The 22,003-nt window shown below is 42.5% G+C and overlaps 1 protein-coding gene across 6 annotated transcripts in view; it reads right to left on the reverse strand.

Moving 5' to 3' along the window:
• Window positions 1–22,003, reverse strand: part of PKHD1 (PKHD1 ciliary IPT domain containing fibrocystin/polyductin) — a 456,881-nt gene that overhangs the window by 292,793 nt on the left and 142,085 nt on the right. For all 6 annotated transcript variants that reach the window (XR_004285058.1, XM_032340236.1, XM_032340237.1 and 3 more), the window contains one exon: window positions 4,648–4,860. Coding sequence is in view for 5 of the 6 variants with exons in the window: in XM_032340236.1 (XP_032196127.1) it covers window positions 4,648–4,860 (213 nt within the window). In the remaining variant the exon portion in view is untranslated. The remainder of the gene's footprint in view (window positions 1–4,647; window positions 4,861–22,003) is intronic.

The raw sequence follows: 22,003 nt of genomic DNA on the forward strand, positions 1-22,003 counted from the left end.
TCTCAGGGAGGAACTGGAAATGAAGTGAGAGACATTGATAAATTTCCCTGCTGAACAATCAATAAAACCCCCACCATCCTGTTCAGACTCCCACTGTGGAAGCAAGGGCCGTAATTACATTGTCAAAAATTCAAGTTGCCCAGGCTGACAGCAACCCCCTTAAAAAGTGACAAGTGATTGGCACTCGGTTTGGGGTAGTGAACCTGGATTGGCAGACAGAGTGGGGAAAGAAAAAGGCACTAGTGAAATTTCCTTATTGACCACGACCTGCCAGATCCCAGATGGCCACTCTGGAGGCATCCTGAGACCCCAGAGTCGCATTTAGAATCCCAGTGAGCAGCTGACAGGACCTCTTAGGCAATCTGAACCCCATCAGAGATTCTGAACAGAATAGCCCTGCCCCAATCCACTCCCAAACCCCAAGAAAGAGAAAGATGGCCTTGCATGTGTGTGAGAGTATTCCTACATTAAAAGAAAAACATGAAATGTGCTTTCAGCTCCATCATTCCTCATGACAGCTGAATAGCAAAGTCTGTTTGCTTAGCGATATGAATCCATGAGAGAAATTAGCTGGAGCAGAAGCATTCCAGGGGGTGGCAATGAAGAAGGAGACAGGGGAAGAGAGGGTGGGAAAGCCATTGTCCCCACATGCAGACGACTTGTGTGATTCTCTGTGACCCAAGCTGGAGCTAAATCAGTACCCGTCAGTCAGTCCTGTCCCTCCTGGATGAGAGGGATAAAATGCATCCAAAAGGCCTCATGGCTGGGCAGTGCTCTGCTTCTGCCTATCCTGGGGCCCATGCAGACAGTTTCCAGAAGACTCTCTTGTAACCACACCCAGGAACGGTGGTTTTCCACTGCTGGGAAGCAGCGGCCCCACCAGAGATTAAAATCAAAAGGTGTTCCTTGGGTGGTGGGAACAGAATAGAAGATGCCTGGGAATGTTGCTAAAACCTCTCTCTTGCTCTGATCAGAAGAGGTAGACAAGGAAATTAATAAGGAGAAAAATCTCTAGGCAGGGCTGGCCTCATGCCAAATTTTGAGATAGAAGTCCCTCTTGCTCTCCCTGCTAAAAGAAAACATGAGATAATTGGCCCTGGGTCCTCAGTGCTCTGGGGCTGAGTGGGGATGGGGAGGGTGTTAAAATATAATAAAATGGCCGTAACTAACTCTGCTTGAGTGTCAATGTGTGCCAAATACTTTGGAGTGGTTCTCAAGCAGTAAATCTACAAGGTGAGGACCATGTTTTCCAGTTCTGTGGAGCTTCATTTTCCCAAGGTCATAGGTGATCTGTGCCAGACCTGAGCAGAGTTCTGATTCCAAAACTGTTAACCACTAAAAACAGCATTTCTCCGAGTAGTCAGTGAGCCACATGAATCAGATCACCCACTGAAATGCACGTTTCTAGGCCTATTCATAAGGCCCACTGAGTCAGACTGTGGGGGTGAGGCCTAGAAACCTGTATATTAAAAAAAATCTCCTAGAGTTTTCTGTGCACTAGGCGGTGAGTCTCACTCCATCATGCCAGGAAGCCGAGTGAATGCTGGGTCATTAGGGACTCTGGGTGCAAAGCAGTGAATCAAGTGGCTCACTGTTTTGCATACTTGACAGCAAAAGAAAATGAGTTTTTCCCTAAAGCCCCAGTGTCACCAGACCCACGCCTGGCCCTGGGAAAAGGCCAGTGAAATTACGTAATGATTTTAGCCATGCTATAGAGCACTGCCAGAGGGGAATCTCAGACCTCAGAGGTGTAGGAGACAGGGAGAAGGGACTCGTGAGCCTCAGGCTGGCAGGGAGGAGGGGAATTCTCTGACAGACACTGGGGGAAGGTTCAGAACCCTCGCTCAGTGACTGTGCTCTTTCCCATACAGTGTTTCCTTCAAATGAATGAGATGTGGCAGCATCATTTCAGAGAGAAGAATAGCTTGCTTTTGCAATTGTTCACTGTGCAAGCTCTGTGGCTGCCCAGAGATCCTAGCTACTCCCATGTTGGTAGCACTTTGGGGAAATGGGTAAACCCATTGGTGAGGACAACCTAATCCTGGGAATGCAGGAAACGAGATGAGGAGGAGGTGGAGGGAGCAGGAGAAAGAGAAGGAAGGGAGGGAGGGAGAGGATATCCAGTAACACCCAATACCCAATATCCAGTATCCAATATCAGCAACATCCCAGGGCTGAAGCTGTAACACTGATTTGTAACTTTCACAATTTTCCAACCACATCTGAAACATCTCCTTTGCTTTGGCTGGCCTGCACTGATTGATTATGAGCAATGGCACTAAGGTTTTCTTAACTTGACAATTGTTTTAACACAAACGCTTAGGAGCACAGGATCCTTTGAAAAGGCAGGCACATAAAGGTTTATTTATGAGCTGTTTTGATGACCCTTCCAGATAGAATGTGAACATGAGTAGAGTTGGAATGAAAGAAGCGGGGTAGAATAATTAGGTGTCTTCACCCTTTTTCATGAGTACGTCCATTTCTAGCAAGAGCTGAACATTTGCCTTGTATAGGACAGTGACCGTCAATCCAGAGGACCACTGCTATTAGGTCAATAGCAAAAATTGACCTGTTCCCTCTTGTTGTTCTCCAGCTGGGTTTCTTCAGTGGTAAAGAGCAGCACATTGGGTTAGAAGCCGAAGTGGCTGCTGGACCGCAGCAAACAACTGAAGATGACAGTTGATGCGCAATAGATAGAAACCCTCATGGATGCTGAACAACAGCATCAGTGTAAGTTCTTGCTGATAAAGAGAGGGGGAAAGAGTCCTCCGTAAAGCAGAACATAAGAATCAATACTGTAGGCATTTTGTATTTCTGTCCAGATAGTTACGGGGTTTTTTTTAAGCCTTACAAAATATATCCCCCATATGTAGCAGTCTGGCTGGCCAAAGTCAACACTTTATAAATGCCTGATGAAAAGATTTCATTTCCTCTCATAGGAAGCCAAAAGAGGCAAAAGACTGCATTTTAGTGAACTATGATTGAGGCCCACAAACTAACTAACCCCCCTCCCCCTTATCCGTGGTTTTGCTTTCTGTGACTTTAGTTACCCATGGGCAACTCTAGTCTGAAAACAGATGATCCCCCTCTGACCTGGTCAGAAGGTCACTAATAACCTAACACTACGTCACAGTGCCTACTTCATCCCATTGTGGAGGCATGTTATCATCTCGTGATCACAAGAAGGGTGAGTACAGAATGAGAAGATCTTTCAAGAGACCACATTCACATAACTTCTACTACCCTGTATCATTACAGTTGTTTTATTTTATTATTATTGTTGTTAATCTTTTATGGTGTGTAATTCACAAATCAAACTTTATCATAGGTGTGTAGTTATAGGAGAAAACAGAGTGTGTATATGTGTAGTTGGTACTATCCACAGTTCCAGCATCCACTGGGGGTTTTAGAACGTGCCCCCCACAGATAAGGGAGAACTACTGTGTAATACACAGAGCCTTAACAGAGCAAACTGGTAGACCCCTCAGCATAGCTCTATGACCAATTTATGTTGTCATGCCAATATAGAAATGCCAATGTCGATGATATCAAGATTTTTGGAGACTGGGCCACCATCTGGAGCTGACATTTTGACTTCCCTTTGGCTCATGCTATGTAACTGAAAGTATATAAGTATCCACTGAAAGACATTCGAAGCTCATCATTTTATACTTACACATTTTCCAGTTGATACTGAGGATTCTCCTGGTACACTTAGTAATATCCTGAATCTCCAGGAAAATAAAAATGTCCATTTTTGTAAAGTGGGACTAAGTGATCAAAAGATGATAAAATGGCAACAGAAACACATGTAGCCTAATTCCTGTTTTCTTTTCTTTTCTTTTCTTTTCTTTCCTTTCTTTTCTTTTCTTTCCCAGAAATCCATAAGAACCCAACCCCCCAGTGACAGGATTCTAAGTAGAACTTTAACCAAATCCTGCTCCCAGGAAGGGAAGACAGCCATGACACAACAAAATAAAGTCATATCTATTTGATTTGTGATGCTGCCAATGTAAATGGCCCATCAGTCAGTTTGCACTATGCTATACTGCTGTTATAAACACCGATCCCAGTGGTTTCAGTAGACAAAGATCACTCCCCATTCACTTTCAAGATTGCAGCAGGTGGGCTGCAGCTCCACCCCGACTGTCCTCATTCAGGTACCCAAGCTGAAGAATATAGCTGTCCCCCTACATGGGACAGGCTATTCTCCAGCAGAAGGAATGGGACAAATGGCCAAAGCAGTGTAACAGCTCCTAAGACTTCTACTTGGCCATGCAGTCATCATTACCGCTCACATTTCTTGACACAAGCAAGTCCATGGCTAAGTCCCATCTCCCAGTGGGACAGAGAAGTATGGCCCACCCCATGGGAGGCACTGAAAGTCACCTTGCACTTGGTGGAGGCATATAATCCTCTTACAGGAAGGGGAGTACATAATTGGGAACCAAATATACTCTGTCTGCCACAGGAACCATAACAACTAATATTTCTTATTTAAGGAAATAGTGCCCATGCTGTAATTAACTTGGTTGTCTCAGCAACGAACAGCCAAAGATTCTTAAGGGGTTTTACCATTTGCCTATCACTGTCACATTATCTAGATACCATTCTACCTCATCTCTTCTGGTGAACTGTGTCACTCACCATGCAGGGAAAGAGTTCCATTCCTCACCGCCAGGAACTTGACACCATATGGAAAGAAAGGAGTAGAGTGGGAACTCCCGTAGAGTTTGATCTCAGCTTTGCCTTGGAAGGGCTTATCCTCGGATCCAATCCAGAGCTCTCCACCATCGGAAATGAGGATGGAGTGTGCCCTAAGCTCAATGGGTCCTGGATCCATGAAAATCAGCTTGCCTCCTAATGACCAAAGAGAAGATTGTCAGTCCTTAGAAGAATAAGGTTCACCTCCTTTTGACAGTTCCAATGTCTGAGGAAATCCTCTACATTTATATACTTTTGCAGCAATTTACACTTATTTTGTCTCCCCCTCTCTTCTAGAAGCTCAGTAGAACATGGATTGGACCCCCAAGGGTAGAAGCACTCTACTAAGCCAGTTTAGGTTAGCTATCACTATTCATTGCATTCTTATTTATGTTCTATTTAATGGCAATATTCTAAATGCCCAGTAATTTAAGACTGGTTAAATAAGGGTTGAGAGGGTCACCATTTTAGCCATTGACAGCAGACAAAAGCAGCACATAAAATTAAGTTTAGAAACACTAAGAAACATGTGAATGAGAAATAGGAATAGAAGAAAATATGCCAAAATTATAAGACTGATGGTAATGGTAAAAGGAAATGTAATTAGGACTACCAGCATGGCATCCACAGCACTTTAGCTGGCCAATGTCCATTTTGCTTTACTTTTGATAAGAAACCCAAAGTTCCTTAAGAAATTGCTCTGTGCCACTGAATACAGTTGAGTGGGACTTTCAATCATCATATCCCATCCTACCATAGCCAAGCCAGGCTAATACCCAGGCTTTATATGGAAATTTGGAACAGGAGGGAACAGAACACTGAAAATGTTTAGTGGCATCTAAATGAGCCTGAGAAGAGCTTCTGTTTCATTATCACTTCTAGACCTGATTTTCCAGACTTTTCCTTCAATTATGTAAGTGACCCAACATAATCTCAATAAATTTCCTTTTGTAAAAGAAAGTTGGTTTCTGGGATGCCTGGGTGGCTCAGTGGGTTAAAGCCTCTGCCTTCGGCTCAGGTCATGGTCCCAGGGTCCTGGGATCAAGCTCCACATCGGGCTCTCTGCTCAGCAGGGAGCCTGCCTCTCCCTCTCTCTCTCTGCCAAATAAATAAATAAATAAGGTTAAAAATAAAAATAAAAAAATCTAAAAAAGAAAGTCGGCTTCTGTTATTTGTAATCAAATAATCTTAACTGCCACAAATGTTTTCTCTAATATCCAAATTTTCTGTAACATAGGAATATTATTTTATAATAAAATTATATTGTGAGAATAAATACTTAAGATATTAAAACATACTTTCACCTTTATAATACTTCTCTTTCAAAGGATTTAGAACAGTTGCATTCCATGCAGAATTTTCTCTGTAATGCCAACATGATTAAAGCAGCCCATGTAAACAACCACATTCACCTGCATGAATTCCTAAATCTACCTCCCTCCACATGTGGTTTGCAAAAGTACTGGATAGGACTCTTCTAGCCTATAACAAAGTGGTTAGACTTGTGACTTCATACTGGAAAAGTCAGGGGTCCTCTTTTCTACACCCTATGACAACGTCTCATCCCAGTCAGAATAGTCAATGTCCTGATGCTGGGCCCAAAAATGCCCTTCATGATTCACCACCCACCTCCAAGTCCACTGCAACATTATCTTGTAAGCCTCATGCCTTCCCTCACATGCCCTGCACACACTGGTCCCCTTGTCAACTCTCCAACAGGCCTCAGTTGCTCCCTTACCTGCAGTGTTCTTCTGTCCAGCATCCCTGTGACTCCCTCCTTATTGTTTCCAATCAAATCTTGACTTCTCACTGAGGATCTCCCTCTCTGGTCTATATAAAATAACATGCTCTAGCCCCTTACCCAAAGACGTTTTTCTTAGCACTTACCATGAGGCATATTATTTATTTACATGCTTATTATCTGCCCACCTGCCACTAGAAGGCATGCTTCGTGAGGGCCCCTCTCCATTTTGTTCACCTTTGTGTTGCCAGGGTCTAGAACAGTGACTGATATAGGTGGTTTGCACTCTATGTAGTTGTGGAATAAACAAGCAAATGATTATGTCATTTTAGAAGAGAACCTGTTTTAAGTATCTGAATTTCCTTTATGGACACACAAATACATACACACACCCTCTCATTTTCTCAGAGAGGATGTTGTTATTGCATGTAATCTATAAATCCATACATGTCTCAATGAGCCAAATGTAGGCAAAGGATGTGAAGAGGCAACATGTCAGAAAAGAAATGGCTCAAAAAGCAGATCCTTCTGTCGTAAGGAGGGTCTCAGTGAGTGAGCGACAGTGAAGGTCAAGACTCTCCAATTGCTAAATTTAGTCCTCCATCCAGTGTGCCAAGTTTCAAGTCAAATTGTTGTTCTCCAGAAATCACAACTGGAAAGTCTCAAACATCTGCTGGAGGAATGAGGGGGACCTAAGAAAAAGGCTATTTTTGTTTATCTCCATCTTAGTGCAAACATAGCGACCCATACACATTTGACCCCATAGTCATGTGTGGAGGCCACCTCGTCCTTGACCTTCAGCTCCAGCACTGCTCTTTGACTCTCCTCAGCTGCCTTCATGGAGCCTCCTAGTCTTGCCTCCTAAACCCAAGCTGCACACCATCAGCAACAGGCCCGGGATGTTGACGTGGATTCAACTACTGAAATTGTTCTCTCCTTGCAGCCACAGTTTAGAACAGTGTACCCTACATGGTATCCAGTTTCTCCCTCAGTAAAATGTACATGGTAATAGTTCTTCCCTCAAAGGGCTATGATGAGATTTCTTGAAGTGATACTTGTAGATCCCAGGTCACGGGTCTGACACCTGTTAGACACTTCATGCAGTGTTGGCGGTGGCTGCTGTCACCCTCATCATCTGCACGCCCCCCCCACACTGTTGACATTACTACTCATTTACAGAGTTACTCCATTACGCAAACACTACTGGACCACCTCCTTCCAACATCTCACCATCGGCAGGCCCACCTTTCCTTCTGAAACATGACACAGCAATCACACGCTCACGGAAACTATAGGAGAGGCAAGAACTCTCCTGTGATCTATAGGCTTGGTGCTGGAGTAGCAGCCCATGGCTTCCAGACTTCCAAAGGACCTACTGGCGATCTTGACTTTAATTTTCCCTTCCACTGATGTTCCAATGACAAGAGTAATCATTAGAAATGCAATAATAATCCTTAATCCTGCTGTGAATGAAATGGAAGAAATGTGACCTGTTTCCTAAAACTTTTCACTCCCAGCCACGTGTCATTAAGGTCCCAACTAATTCTCTTCAACTGGAGGACCATGGACTTGCAAAGCATGCACCCTCCGTTACAAACAGGCAGGAAATCCGAACTGACCTTGATGACAAAGCGTTAGAAGCAGAGGGCAGACTTTTGGCCTCTGAAGGACTCTCAGTAAGTCCCATAAAATTGGTGGCCCTCTGATAACCCATTTCCAAATCTGTCCCACTCCATGCTGGGGATGGTCTGTTTTCTCATCATGTACACGCAAAACAGAACCATGCATTCACTGAGACTCCTTCCAGCTCTAGAACACTGGACATCGACATCTTCCAGAATGTGCTCAGACATGCCAATACTGATAGAAACATGAAGCTTGTGTTTTCCTGACACACCCATGCTGCAGTGGACTTTGAATTTCACTTGAGAAAAGCATCCCATACGCAGTCAGAAATCCAAATACTACTACAGGGAAAACAAAGCTGCTAACACTTACTGAGCACCCACCTTATGTCAAAATCTTTAGACATGTTGTCAGAAATGACCATCAAAACCAGCCTATGAGGTTGATATCATTCTCCATATTTTGCAGACCAGAGAGCAGGCTGGGAGAGGAGGTCTGTCTCAGCCTAGAATAAGCTGAGCAAGCACTGGAGCTCAGGACCACCTGCCAAAAGAGCTCACACCCTATCCACTTGGGCAAACCCTCCCAGGTTGCTTTTTTATTAATTAGAATGATCATGGTTACCTTTAAGGAAAAACACATGCTAGCCTAAGTTAAGTTTGCCGGTGGCTTATTTATATATGATTTATTTTCACTTTGTTAAGGCAGCTATACCTCGCCTCATTCCAAACAGGATTTGAGGCAGATTACAAGAGTTAGTGGGTGAATTTATAAACCTGGGCTCTGTTCCTTGTCGTATCCAGCAAACTATTAAACACACTAAAACAAATTGGCAGAAATTTTAAAACGTCATTTACTGATGGGAACTAATAATGACGCTAATGAAGGGAGAAATCTCAGCCCAAAGAAAATGAATGACTTGTGTTGGCAAGAGTACTAAAAACAGGATTAATTAATTATTGTGATAACCATTATTCCCAGCTAAAAAGCCTCCCCTCCTTCCTTATCAGCAGCAAGGATAAGGAAATCTAGGTAAATTAAGAAGAGAGTTTGATGAGGAATTCAACTCTTTTTAATTGAAATAATTAAAAGCGATAACCAAAATGAAAGCTTCTTAGTGGAAAGGAATGTAAGGTTTACGCTCAAGCTAGCCCTGTGCCGAGCCCCCAAGTGTTGTATCCTCACACTTTATTAGCTTAAAACAAATAGCCAGTGGGCTGCTGTGGAGCGTGGTGGCTTTGGATGGGAGGATAGAGGGAGGACTTTATTCCTTCACTTTATAAAGCTTGACCGCATTTCTGAACGCTGAAATGAAGTGCAGGGCTGAAGGTGGCCTGTGACCATGACCCTTCAATGGCTTGTTCATGAAAGCCGAGTCTGTCCCACAAGTGACCTTGGGTAATTTTATAAAAATCAATCAACCATCATGATTGTTACTTCCCCTCTAAAATAAATAAATGAACACAACTTTTTTTTACATGTAATCACTTCTTTCCATTAAACATCCCTTTTATTTCTTTTAAAGGGAAGTTAAAGAGACTTTTAGCAGCTAGCTAATGTTTGCAAAGTACATCAAAACCTGCTTTCGGCTAACCCTACAATTAGCCATCCTCTGTAATAACCGCAAAATGATTTGTTGTATGTGTTTGGGGGGGAAAAAAAAAGCCCCACTGTTCCAGCTATTTTCCCCCTCACAGTAAAAATTTAGAATCTAAATATTTTACTACCCAGTAAGTCTCCGAAAGAGCCACTCTACCTTCCATCTTCAGTTCCTTCCCTCCCTTTCCTTGAGGGAAAGGCCCAGCTGGACCTTTGCGCTGACAAGTCTATCAGACCTGGTCCTGGCAAGATCACGATGGCAACCACACCGCTGAATCCAAGGTCTGATGCTCTGTTCTCACCTGTCCTGAGTGGCCAGTACTCTCTGACATACTTGGTCATTCCTTCTTTCTTGAAACTCCTTCCCCTCCCTTGATGGTGCTGGTTTTCGTCCTTTCCACTTGCCCCTCAAGCCTTCCCTCCCAGCCTCCTCTACCTGATTCCTCCGGATTGCCCCAATAACTGGCACATCTCCACCCTTTTGCCTGTCATTCTATGAACTGTGCATTGGTTGTCTCACCTTGTCCTCCCGTTTTAAACACCATCCCAAGCAAATTGCTGGTGACTCCCAAATTTCTATCTCCAAAGCCCTCTTCTACCTCTGTCACTCAGACTCATACACCCAAGGACCACCCAACATCTCTATGTAGGTGTCTCACAGGCTCCTCAACTTGGCACTCCCAGAACATCCAATCCTCGCCTTGCCCCACAGGTCATCCCACAGTTCCTGCAGAGGTCACAAATGGCAACTCCATTCTTCCAGGTGCTCAGCCTAAAAATCCTCAGGTCAACATTGCACTCACAGCCAATCTTCCAGGAAATTTTGTGCCTTCTTCCTTCAGACGATCTCCACAATCCAACCACTTCTCACCACTTCCACATCTCCCACTGGGAGTGGGAAACTTAAGTCACTCTCATCTCATCCTTGGATGACTGTAACAGCCTTTCAACTCAGGTCCCTGATGCTATCCCCACCTCCACCCCAGGGTTTACTCCCACAACAGCACCCAGTGCAATTCTTTTTCTTTCCTTTTCTGTTAAACCTTCTTAGGCCACCTCTCTGCTCAGAGTGTCCAATGGCTCCCACCACACTCGGAGTCAAAGCCTATTAAACCCTACAGGGTTGGCCCTCTCTGACCCAATCACACTCTTCTCTCCCTAGGGCTCAGAGTCCTCCTGCTGCACTCATCTTGCTGCTTCCCCTGCCTCACAGCCTTTGCCTCACCACGTGCAAATACCCCCCAGCCACCACCAGGCTCCCTCTCCACCTTCCCTGCTGTATTGTTCCCCCTGCTGCTCCGCAAATCTCACAAAAACTATAACCTGCTCACTTGACTATTTCTTTATAGAAATAAATACTATGAGAGTGAGAATTTTGGTCCATTTCAATCACACCCATAGCCCCTGTGCCTAGAATAGTGCCTGACATATGGGGGACATGGCAAAAGGTCACTAGATACGGGTTGAATAAGGAAGAGTTGAAGTTATAGACGTGAATAAGGCCTCCATGGAGAGGGCGTACAGAAGAGAGAGAAGAGAAACAAACTGTCAAATATTATTCCTTAAAAACTAGAATAACATGAGAAAAATAGCAGGATTCTTGGGTGTCATTCAAAGAATTGGGTGAATGAGAACATTTGCAAGGTCGTAGAGACATAAGCTCTAGGAAGAACTTTAAGAAGTGTGAAGGTGGTGGATGAAGATGTCATTATGTCATTTTTAGGAGGCTCGGAGGAGAAGGTGTGCAGAGCAAGAATCCACTTGTTTAGGTGAATCTGCGGCAGGTGATAAAATGAACCCAGGGAGAGTGACTCCAGGATTAAGCAGAGGGAAAGCCAGAGGTGAGCAGAGGTAAGATCCAGATAGGCAGCTGAGGACCTCAACTAACTAGATCAATCCATAACCCAAACTAGATCACTCACTGCTCAAAGCCTGAACTGCCTAAATTTGTATATGTAAATTATCCAGTTTACTTATCCATGATGATTAACCCCCCGCTCAGGTTTTTGTATCAACCACAAATAAATCCTTAAAATGTTTTGCAGCCTGTTTCTGGTTACCTTTCCAGTTGTTATGCAATCAAATAGATAGGGAAGCTTGCGGAATTTTCTGTCCCTGGAGAATTAGAGAGGACTATCCATTCAGGATGGACAGATACCCCCTCTGCCAAGGTGACAAGGGCTGGCCGAGGGATCTGGGCACATTGCCGCACCCTCCTGCACCACATTGTTGTGGATGTGGGTGGCAGGAGAAGGTGAGGAAGAGGGGGAAAGGTAGTAATGGGGGAAGGCAGCCACAGCCCGAAGCCTGCATGGTTGGGGATGCACACAGCTTCCTTTGTTGGCAAGATCCGGATTAGGCTTGTGCCTGATCCACTGGAGCAGAGCCTGGAAGCCTTCGAGGTGGGCTTGTCCCCGGCCAGAAAGGCGGAAAATCAATTTGGCTGGCAAACGAGAGCCCCCAAGAGCTCAGTGCACGCTCCATAATCCTATCCACTAGCAGCTCAGGAAATAGATGCCTGAGCCCTCACATATTCATGGGAGATGTGAGGCATAAATCAGGCTTTAAGGATTGGGGGCAAAGGGAATGGACTCTCTGGCTGGCTACTAATTAATCAAGCACAGAACACCTAAACCTAGCAACCTGGGAGCGAGCCATACACACCGGCATTGGCTGCTGCTGCTGCTTTTCCCGATTTTTTTCCCTTTTCAATTAAAATAGATATTGAATGAAATTTCCCCCCTTAGCTGATGCTGCTTATGCATCCCCCTGTTCTTCCTTTAATTAAAAAACATGCTTATTGCAATACTTGCCAGAATCACTTTAACGGTATTTTAATTGTAATGTCTCTGCCTGATTAAAAAAAGAAAATATGAACTAGAAAGTGTGGGCAAGAAAGGTTCTCGGGCTGCGGGAAAAGAATCACCCACCTCCCCGAAATGGATGCTGCTTACTAATTCCTTAATTAGCCTGGTACCCCTATCAAATGGACAACGTAGACGGGGAAAAATAGATCTGAAATAAAATCACCAAGTCAGAGCCACAAACAATAGCAGTTGGGGAAAATCATTTTCAGCAGCTCTGATTTTCCTGGCAGGACAGAGAACTACATCTAACAAAACAAAACAAACAACAACAAATAAACCCGCTGTGCTCCGGACTGGCCCATGCAATGTGCCCAGCCAAGTTTCCATTGCTCTTTGCAAAGGGTCACATAGCCTTTGGGAAAAAAGTAGCAGGTCTAGGTTAATTGGCTTCTGGTCCCGACAATTCTATGTGGCTCCCTCTATTGTTTTAGGCTCACAGTTCTCAAACTTGAGCATGCATCTCAGTCCCCTGGAGGTCTTAAAACACAGACTGGTGGGCCTCCACCCCAAAGCAGGTCTGCTGTGGGGCCCCAAGATTTGCATTTCTCGCAAGGTCCCAGGTGATGCTGCTGAGCAAGACCCCACTTTGAGAACTGCTACTCCAGGTCAATGGAGCAACTGATCTAGGTGTCCATAGCCTTGTGCTGTCTGCTCTTTTCCAAAATAGGTGGAGAAATACAAGATGGGATTGCAGAGTAACTCACTTCGCCATCCAACCAATATGTGCCGTTACTTCCCAGCCTTTCAGCCAGGAGTTGAAAGAAAAAAAAAAAAAATGTGAAAAATACAGCCTCTACTGCCACAAGGTCAAGGTGAAGTTTAAATCACTCCAGGTGAATAAAAATACCTTAGTTTTAGTGCATTGGCCAACTGTACAGCCAATGGAGAAAGGTGATAAAGATTGTGAGTCAGCGTTCACTTTTTCTATGACACATGAAACTCATTAATTTTATAAATTGATGAGCTCTATATTAATTATAACATTTAAACCTATTTGTGGAAAACTATATAAAAAATATTTAAAGGAACTGAAACACAGATACCAAAATGCCTTTGTCATTATAGCTACTATTATGAATTGTTACTTAACTAAATCTTGGTTCCTTTGTTTTTTTAAGATTTTATTTATTTATTTGACAGAGAGAATAAGCAGGGGGAGTGGCAGGCAGAGGGAGAAGTAGGCTCCCCACTGAGCAGGGAGCCTGATGTGGGACTCCATCCCAGGACCCTAGGATCCTGACCTGAGCCGAAGGCAGGCACTTAACGACTGAGCCATCCAGGCACCCTGCTTGGTTCCTTTCCATCTCCAAAAAAATCATCCCATCTTTTTACCAACACAGGTTCTGGCATTTAAGTATTCAGGCCCCTGGCTGGTCCATGAGTTTCTAAAAAGTCACTTAAGACTTCAGAACAAAAGCTATTTACAAAGAGAAACAGAAAAGACCAGGAAAAAAAAAAAAAAAGAAAAAGAAAAAAACACACAAAACAAACCAATTAAAAAAAAAAAAAAAAAAAACCTACCTTTTCTTCAAAGTCTGTTCCAGGCAGGTAAAAATCTCCCTCACTACCAAGTTACTCATTCATTCAAATAATCTTCTCCCTCCTACCAAAGTTCAGATTAGCACCGACCCAATCACATTTTTGAATAGCCCTCCAATTTGATACATTTCTCTAAGCAATTAGAAACGTTCCAAATATAATTGTTCTCTGAATATTGTAAACATAAATTGGCTGTAGCATACTAACTTCACGAGGAAAAGGTCACAGTTGTTTCCTCATTGGATTTGTTTATTTAAAAAGTGAGAACACCTCCTACCTTTTCCTGACCTGCAGGAATATTACAGTACATGAGAAATACAAGTGACAAAGGGCTTGGTCTCTGATATGTTTTTATATGCATAAGAATCCCAGATACATAAACATCCCAGAGTTCTAGTTCTGTTTTCCATCTGGATAAATAGGATGTGGAAATCATTAATCAACAAATGAGGTAAAGAGGTAAGGAGAGACCAAAAAACCCTGAAGGACCCCATAAGCCATACTAAGTAGTTTAGGCTTGATCTCAAAAGCTAACGGAAAGCCAGTAAAGGGTTTTAAGTAAGGAAGTTTAAAATATTTATTTTTCATTACTGAAAATATTATAGCTTCTGTGCTAGGAAAGGACTGGTCCCTTTCAGTAGCATTTTTCATGTTACGACATTCAAGTTGTCAAAACACAAAACTGTAAATTGTTTAATATCTATCTATCTGTCTGTCTGCCCATCTATGGAAAGCATGTCCTTTCTCATAGCAATGGCTTATCTTTCATTTAAGGCTAATCAAGTGTGTCTGGGACTGTTCTCTGGAGGTAAATAATGTAAGTCATTGTCTGATTGGGAAAAATAAGGGGTTTCAAAGCCAAGTGTCCCCCACAGTAAAAAGCCTTTGTCTCTGATCTCCTGATACACAAATAGTAAATGAAATTGGTCACTGTCTGGGCTAATCCACTAACATTTAAGAATACCAGGAAGGACTCTGATGATAGAAAAATCCACAAAAATCCATTAATCTGCTTCTTTAGGTCAGAAATTCATTCATTCGTTAGCTCTTTCAACAATTACTTGAATACCTACCATGTGCCTGAAGATATAATGGTCCCGTAATACAAACGTGAGCAAACACGGACCTGGTTCCTGCTTTCTTGAGCTTAGAGCCTTATGCCGCACCTTCTCCAAAGGTAGAAGGAATTAAAAACACAGCCCCATATTAAATATGTAATCCCCAGGAAAAGACCACCACATAGAGACACACGGGGTCAAGGAAGTTAAGGGTGGATTTCAAAAAAAGTCCAGTTATTTCTCTCTGATGCTGACTTCTTCATCAGGCTTCCTCTTCTGCCTACTGCAAAGCCCAGCACATTCTGGAGCAGCATGCTTGAAATTATGAGGAAGAAAGTACATTTAAGCCCTTCACTGCACTTCCTTCCTACAAAGGGGAGAGAGACACCGTCATTTGTATTTTCCATCTTGATTTGAGGTCCGGTGGCTTACTGAAAGCTAAAGGAGAATCTGGGACTGCCTTGAATTTCAACTCAGGCCCCCAGTTTCCTGACCACAATATAATAAGCCCACCTTGCTGCAGAGTCTACACCTCCTGATCTCCCCTCCTGCCCTGAAGGGTCGCTATGGCTCAGCTGGAAGAGGAGATAACTCAGTGGATTTCCTTTTCCAGCCAACTTCCAGATAAATTACTTTAAACTGACCAATTTGTAACAAATGGGACCTACCCCCCAAACTCCCTCACGCTGACCAAAATACTATATAGTTGAGAAAGTAGTAATAATGCAGAGTATTTCATTTTTAGCACAACTCCAGCCTGCCCGCAGATGTAGATTTCTTTTAAATCCATGCTGACATCTGTGAAGTGGAAATTATAGGCAGAGGGTAATCTGCCCAATGACTCCCACAGATCTGATGCCCAGAAAAACCACAAGTCATGTCCCAGGGAAGTTGTGCTTCGTGGCATTCCCAGATCACGGGACCGCAAAGAATTATCTAAAGCATACACCTCTGCAAATGAGTCCGACTCCCTACTAACTAGTAGGAACCAACTGGAATATCACTGGGGTTAAAAAGGCTGTGTTGGGGACAGCCCTGAACACCTCACTCTGAACTCCTCAAATCCTTGCCAAGGATGAAGAAACTCTACAATGAACTCGAGAGTGGTTCAAGAAAAGGTGGTTCATCTCAATGAGCTAAGAATATTCATTTGCATGCCCTAGACACCCCAAAGATAATGGACAAGAAAGATCTGAGTATCTTCAAAACTGGAGACCATAAAAAAAAAAAAAAAATTGGAGAAAATAAGACCCTATGCCAAATGGCACCAGGAAAACATGGCTTCCGTGAAGTCAAAATAACAAGGAAAATGGAGACAACCAAACGGATAGACTCTGCTGCTGCCATCTCTGTATCTTTCCCTCTCTTGCCATAGAAAGAAAAGCACTTCAATATGTATTCCAAAGATAACAGAGGCAAAAAGCAATCCAAGGTCCTTATTACTAAGCTAATTCTTTCAGTAATCCAGTTTGCTTTGTACATAGAGGCAGCCACTATCTGTAAATAAAATTGCAACTTAGGCCTGATATTTCAGCCATCTCTTCTGTTATCCCCATCAGTCCGGAAACAAAACAAAACCTATCATTAACTGGATGTTTACTCTGGACCAGGCCCTGTGCTAAGAGCTTTACGAACATTCCCTCACCTAAGAATACTCAACACATCCATCTGATTTGGGCAACACATTGCAGACTTGCCCCACAACAGCAAACAATAAAGGTTAGCCATCACTGTCACTGTTGCTGCCATTAGAACAGGCGTGACCCTCATGAGGTGAAATGTGAGGTTTATGGAAGCTGGGCCAGCTGTCCAAGGTCACAGGGCTAGTAAGAAGAAGAGCCCAGATTCAGACTCCATCCTCTCTGGCTCAAAAGCCTGCCAAGCACTGAACTGCCTTGGTATACAACAGCAGACCAAGAAGTAGAAAATCACATTAAAAGAGCCCCACGCTCTATTCAGCAGCCACAGACACTAGAAAAAAGTCTGTCCTCAAGCACTGGAAAGGGAAGGCATTGTAAGTAATAAACTGAAATGCCTTCCTTTTCAGAGCCCAATGCCATGGAAGAGGGGTTTCTAGGGTTCATCCTCCCCCAGTTGGCCCTTTTTTTTTTTTTTTTAATAATTTGAGAGAGAGAGCAAGAGTGAGAGAGCAAAACATGGGGGAGAGCAGAGGGAGAAGGAGAAGCAGGCTCCTCGCTGAGCAGGGAGCCCAATGTGGGGGCTCGATCCCAGGATCCTGAGATCATGACCTGAGCTGAAGGCAGATGCTTAACTGACTGAGCCACCCAGGTGCCCCATAACTGGCCCTTTCTTAATCAATATTGCTAGGCCACTTTATGTCAAACTGCTTGGCCACCAGAACAGAGAGAAATTCATTGCTTCATTCAGAAAACATAAATGTTTCTCCAACTACAGACCGCAAACTCAAGTTCCTTACCCAGGATGTATAAGCTCTGACAAGAGGGTAACGTCCCTCCTTTGTTATTATGGCTCATCATAATTACTTGGGAGAAAAAAATAAATTTTAATTCAGCAATGCCTATGGCCGCTGGGCATCTTAACATAAAAGAACGAAAAATATAATTAATTAAATCAAAGCAATATGCTTATTTCCATCCCAGCTCATTAGTATTAATTGATTGGGTTAATTCTCTTTTGTGTTTAACAGTACCCCCAAAAAAATGATCTAAAAAAAAAGAGAGAGAGAAATGGAAGGAAGAAGTAGAGATGGTAAGTAAATGGAAGTTCTGAATATCTTGCTAATTAAGGTAAAAATACTAATAAATATAGCTGAAGCTCTTATGGTCATGAAATTAAGATGCCATTTTTTAATAAAGTTCAGAAATTGGTACATATAGCCTCATTAAAAAAATGGCAAAAATTTTGCCTCAGAGAAATTTATAACCCTCCTTTCTACTATATAAATTGTACTAGTAAGAAAAGAATGTCAGTTCTATTACAGATAGAAATACAAGCAAAGCACCGAGAACTCAAGACTCTTGAGGGCCATACATAGAAGTACTGGTTTTCCCGATGTAGGGGCCTTCACTTCTACATATTGGGAGGCTGGCTTCCATGAATGGAAAAATAATATAGAGGATGCAATATTTTCATAAAGTACTTCTAAATATAGTTGTCAAGGGATCTAGTTTCACTGTTACGTAGCACAAATCCTTTCAAAGTCTGTACCATATTTCATGTGGAACGTCACCTTTGGAATACTGTGAGGATGGCTGAGAAAGTGCTCCCACTATCACACTTCTGATTTCATTTGTTCAAATCTTTTGAAGAAATTATTTTTGGGCTTGAAACTGTTTGTCCTTAATCGTGGCCCCAGACGGTATCAGAAAAAAACAAAGAAAATTCCACTCAGCTACTTTTCTGATACCATGAAAGGGTATGAAAGAGAGAGACAGTAACAGATTCAGAGATTGAATTACTGCTGCTGATGATGATGATTCAATCTCATATTTGAAAAACTTGTTATTATCTCTTAAGAACTTTCACACATATTATAGACAACAGAAGACATTAAAGGTTTAGAGCTATGCTAGGAACCAGATTTTTGAGAGTTGGAGTCCTTTACCAGTTTCAAATGCCTTTTAGAAATGGAAAAGTAACTTAATAATAGATTTTATATTTCTCACAACTCATACATTTATATATGATATGTGTTTGTATACATATATGTAAAAATATACACACATTTATAAGTATACATATGTGCATATATACATGTGTGTTTACCTGTGTACCTATACTGCATACATATGTGAGAACGAAGGACAGTAAAAGTTAATTTGTCAGGAAAAGTAATAATGAACAAAGCAAGAGGTTAAAAATTACACTTCTGGATGCCTGGGTGGCTCGGTGGTTTAAAGCCTCTGCCTTCAGCTCAGGTCATGATCTCAGGATCCTGGGATCAAGCTCTGAATCGAGCTCTCTGCTCAGCGGGGAGCCTGTTTCTCTCTCTCTGTGCCTGCCTCTCTCCTTGCTTGTGATCTCTGTCTGTCAAATAAATAAATAAAATCTTAAAAAGATAAAAATAAAAATTACACTTCTTAAATTTCACCCAGGATCTGAACTTTGCAACATTTTACTTGTCCATCAACCAGAAACACATGGTTTTATTCAACCATCAACATGTAAATTCGATGTCCTAGACATTGAAGAAATAGTAGCAAATAAATTGCTGAGGTCGTTTGCCTTTTTGAGCTTATTCTAGCAGAGGAAGCAGACTGTAAACAAACAAGGAAATTCATAATATGTTCTGTGGTGATAAATGTTATAAAGAAAAGTAAAGCAAAGTAGATAAGAAGTGATTGCAATTTCAGAAAAGATGACCAGCAAGGCCTCTCTGATAAGTGGACATTTTCTCAAAGAGCAAACAAAAAAAGTGAGCCACATGAATATCTGGAGGAAGAATATCCCAGGAAAAGGATATTATGGGCAAAGCCTGAGGTACGTGTGTACGCATGGTATATTTATCGAAGAGCTGGAGCAGAGCAAATAAGAAAGGTCAATGAAGAGATCAGATGTTTGATAATGGTTAAGGTCAGATTTTACTCCTGATGAGATGGGAAGCCACTGGGGGGCGTTAGAGGAAGGATGTGGACAATAAACTATTGGGTTGTGTTTTGGTTTTTGGTTTTTGGTTTGTTTATGGGTTGTTTTGTTTTGTTTTGTTTAGTATATGGCATAAAAGTCAAATACCATGACTTAAACATGTGAAATATCTTCAGAGATGGGCTGGCCAAGTTGCCATGTTATTAAGGTAACTCCAGCGTCATCAGGGTCCTGGGTTTCTCCCATTTTTCTGCTTCCCCATTCTTAATGAACCACCTCATTGTCCAAGATGTCAGCTAAAAATGGAACAATCACATTTACATTCAAAGAAGTAAAGAAGAGAAAGAAGAAAGGACAAATAGAGCATGCCTCCTATTGGGTCCACTCTACTTCAGGACACTTCCCAGATGTCCTGTACCCTACCTCCCCTTATATCTCATTGACCAGCTCTTAGCCACAAGGCTATGTCTAACCACAAAGAAGGCCAGGAAATATAGCATTTTAGCTGGATACACTGCTGTCCTAAATAAAAATTGGGGGTCTTCTTCTAAGGAAAACAAAGAATCAGAAACTGGGAACCAACTACAAGGCCATTTGAAATGGTCCCAGCCAAAAATTATGTTGGTTAGGACTAGGTTGGGACCAATGGAGATATTGATATATGGACACATGTCAAAGGTCCAGACAAAATTCAGTAATGGATTGGTCATGCGATGTGAGAAAAAGAAAGAAGTCCAGGATGATTCCAGGGTTTTTGGCCTGAACCACTGGATACGTACAGTTCCAATAAGCAACATTGAGGGGAAGTTCCTCAAATTTAGATTCTCTCTGTATATGGATGGTCAAAACTTGTCTCATTCATAAATAATAGGCTCTTCACCTTCTCTCCACCACCCAGTTCTAATCTCAACCTTCCATACCCTGAGTCCTCTGGACCTTATTCTGCCTCACTGCTTGCAACACAATTTTTTCGAATCAGAAATTTTGCTTTTCTTTTTTTCCCAAAGATTTTATTTATTTATTTGACAGACAGAGATCACAAGTAGGCAGAGAGGCAGGCAGAGAGAGAGGGGCAAGCAGGCTCTCCACTGAGCAGAGCCCGATGAGGGGTTCAACCCCAGGACCCATCTGAGCTCATGACCTGAGCTGAAGGCAGAGGCTTAACCCACTGAGCTACCCAGGTGCCCTAGAAATTTTACTTTTTTAATATTTGCTCTCTAATTAATTTCTTTAGTGATATGCATATTACTGACATTAAGTATTATTCTTCACTTTTTCTCATATCTCATACAAGTTCCTAGGCCACTTACTAAGTATCAATAAGTCACTGGCTGAATCAAATATGACCTGTGCCTCTTCCCCGTTCTCATTCTTTCTAGAAGTTATGACCCATACACATATGACAAAACACTCAATTTCATTCCAAGCAACCCTGTTTCCTGCGAACACCTCCTGTACCTACATGTACAGAAACTGGTGTCTACTACTTACCCTTACATTCCTACCAATGTCTCTACTCTCCAAGAGAAAGATGGGATCCTTTAGATAACTCCTTCTCCCTCTCCGCAGGATAAGGGTTTGCTCTTCCAAACCTGGCTCTCTTACTTCAAATAATTTGAGACTGAAATATATTGCCTGGACTAGGAATATTAATAAAAGCTACTTTTGAAAGGTGACAAGTATTTTCATTATTTAGATCTTAAAATCTCCAAGAGTGAGAAACCAAGTGTATATTCCACATGTCCTTGTTTTTCTCTTAGCCTTTGTCCCTTTCTAATGCCTCTTTCCCATCTTCAGGCTCTCGCTCTATCAACACCTTTTCTTGATTGAATACTGACCTGGAACTAATGGGACATCCAGAGACTCAGTTGGGCAAGACTTTGAGCTGGGATGTTCTCCCAAATGATATCAATAAAAGGCAAAGACCCTGAGAGCCTAAAGGTCATCCCATCCCCAAGCAGCATTTGACCCCTGGTTAAAGGTCTACAAAGAGCATCTTTAAGCTGAGATTTTAAGTCTGTAGTCTTCCTGTGTCATTGTTGATCTTTAGGTAGTTGATGTCCATTGATAAGTCAGCATCCCCCAAAGCCACTAGTCACACGTGCGTGCACACACACATACACACAACCCACAAAGAGGTCAACATCCCAAACTGACAGACCATTTTTCCTAAAGGGTACTAATTAACTGATTTGCCTGAAAACTTCTTCCTTGCTACTGGGTTGGGGGTGGGGGTGGGGAGGGTACTTTCTAACTTCTTAAAATACAAAATGTAAAACACCTAATCAGAAAAACCTGATTCT

The sequence above is a fragment of the Mustela erminea genome, chromosome 4 (assembly GCF_009829155.1).
Source record: "Mustela erminea isolate mMusErm1 chromosome 4, mMusErm1.Pri, whole genome shotgun sequence".
NCBI lineage: Eukaryota > Metazoa > Chordata > Mammalia > Carnivora > Mustelidae > Mustela > Mustela erminea.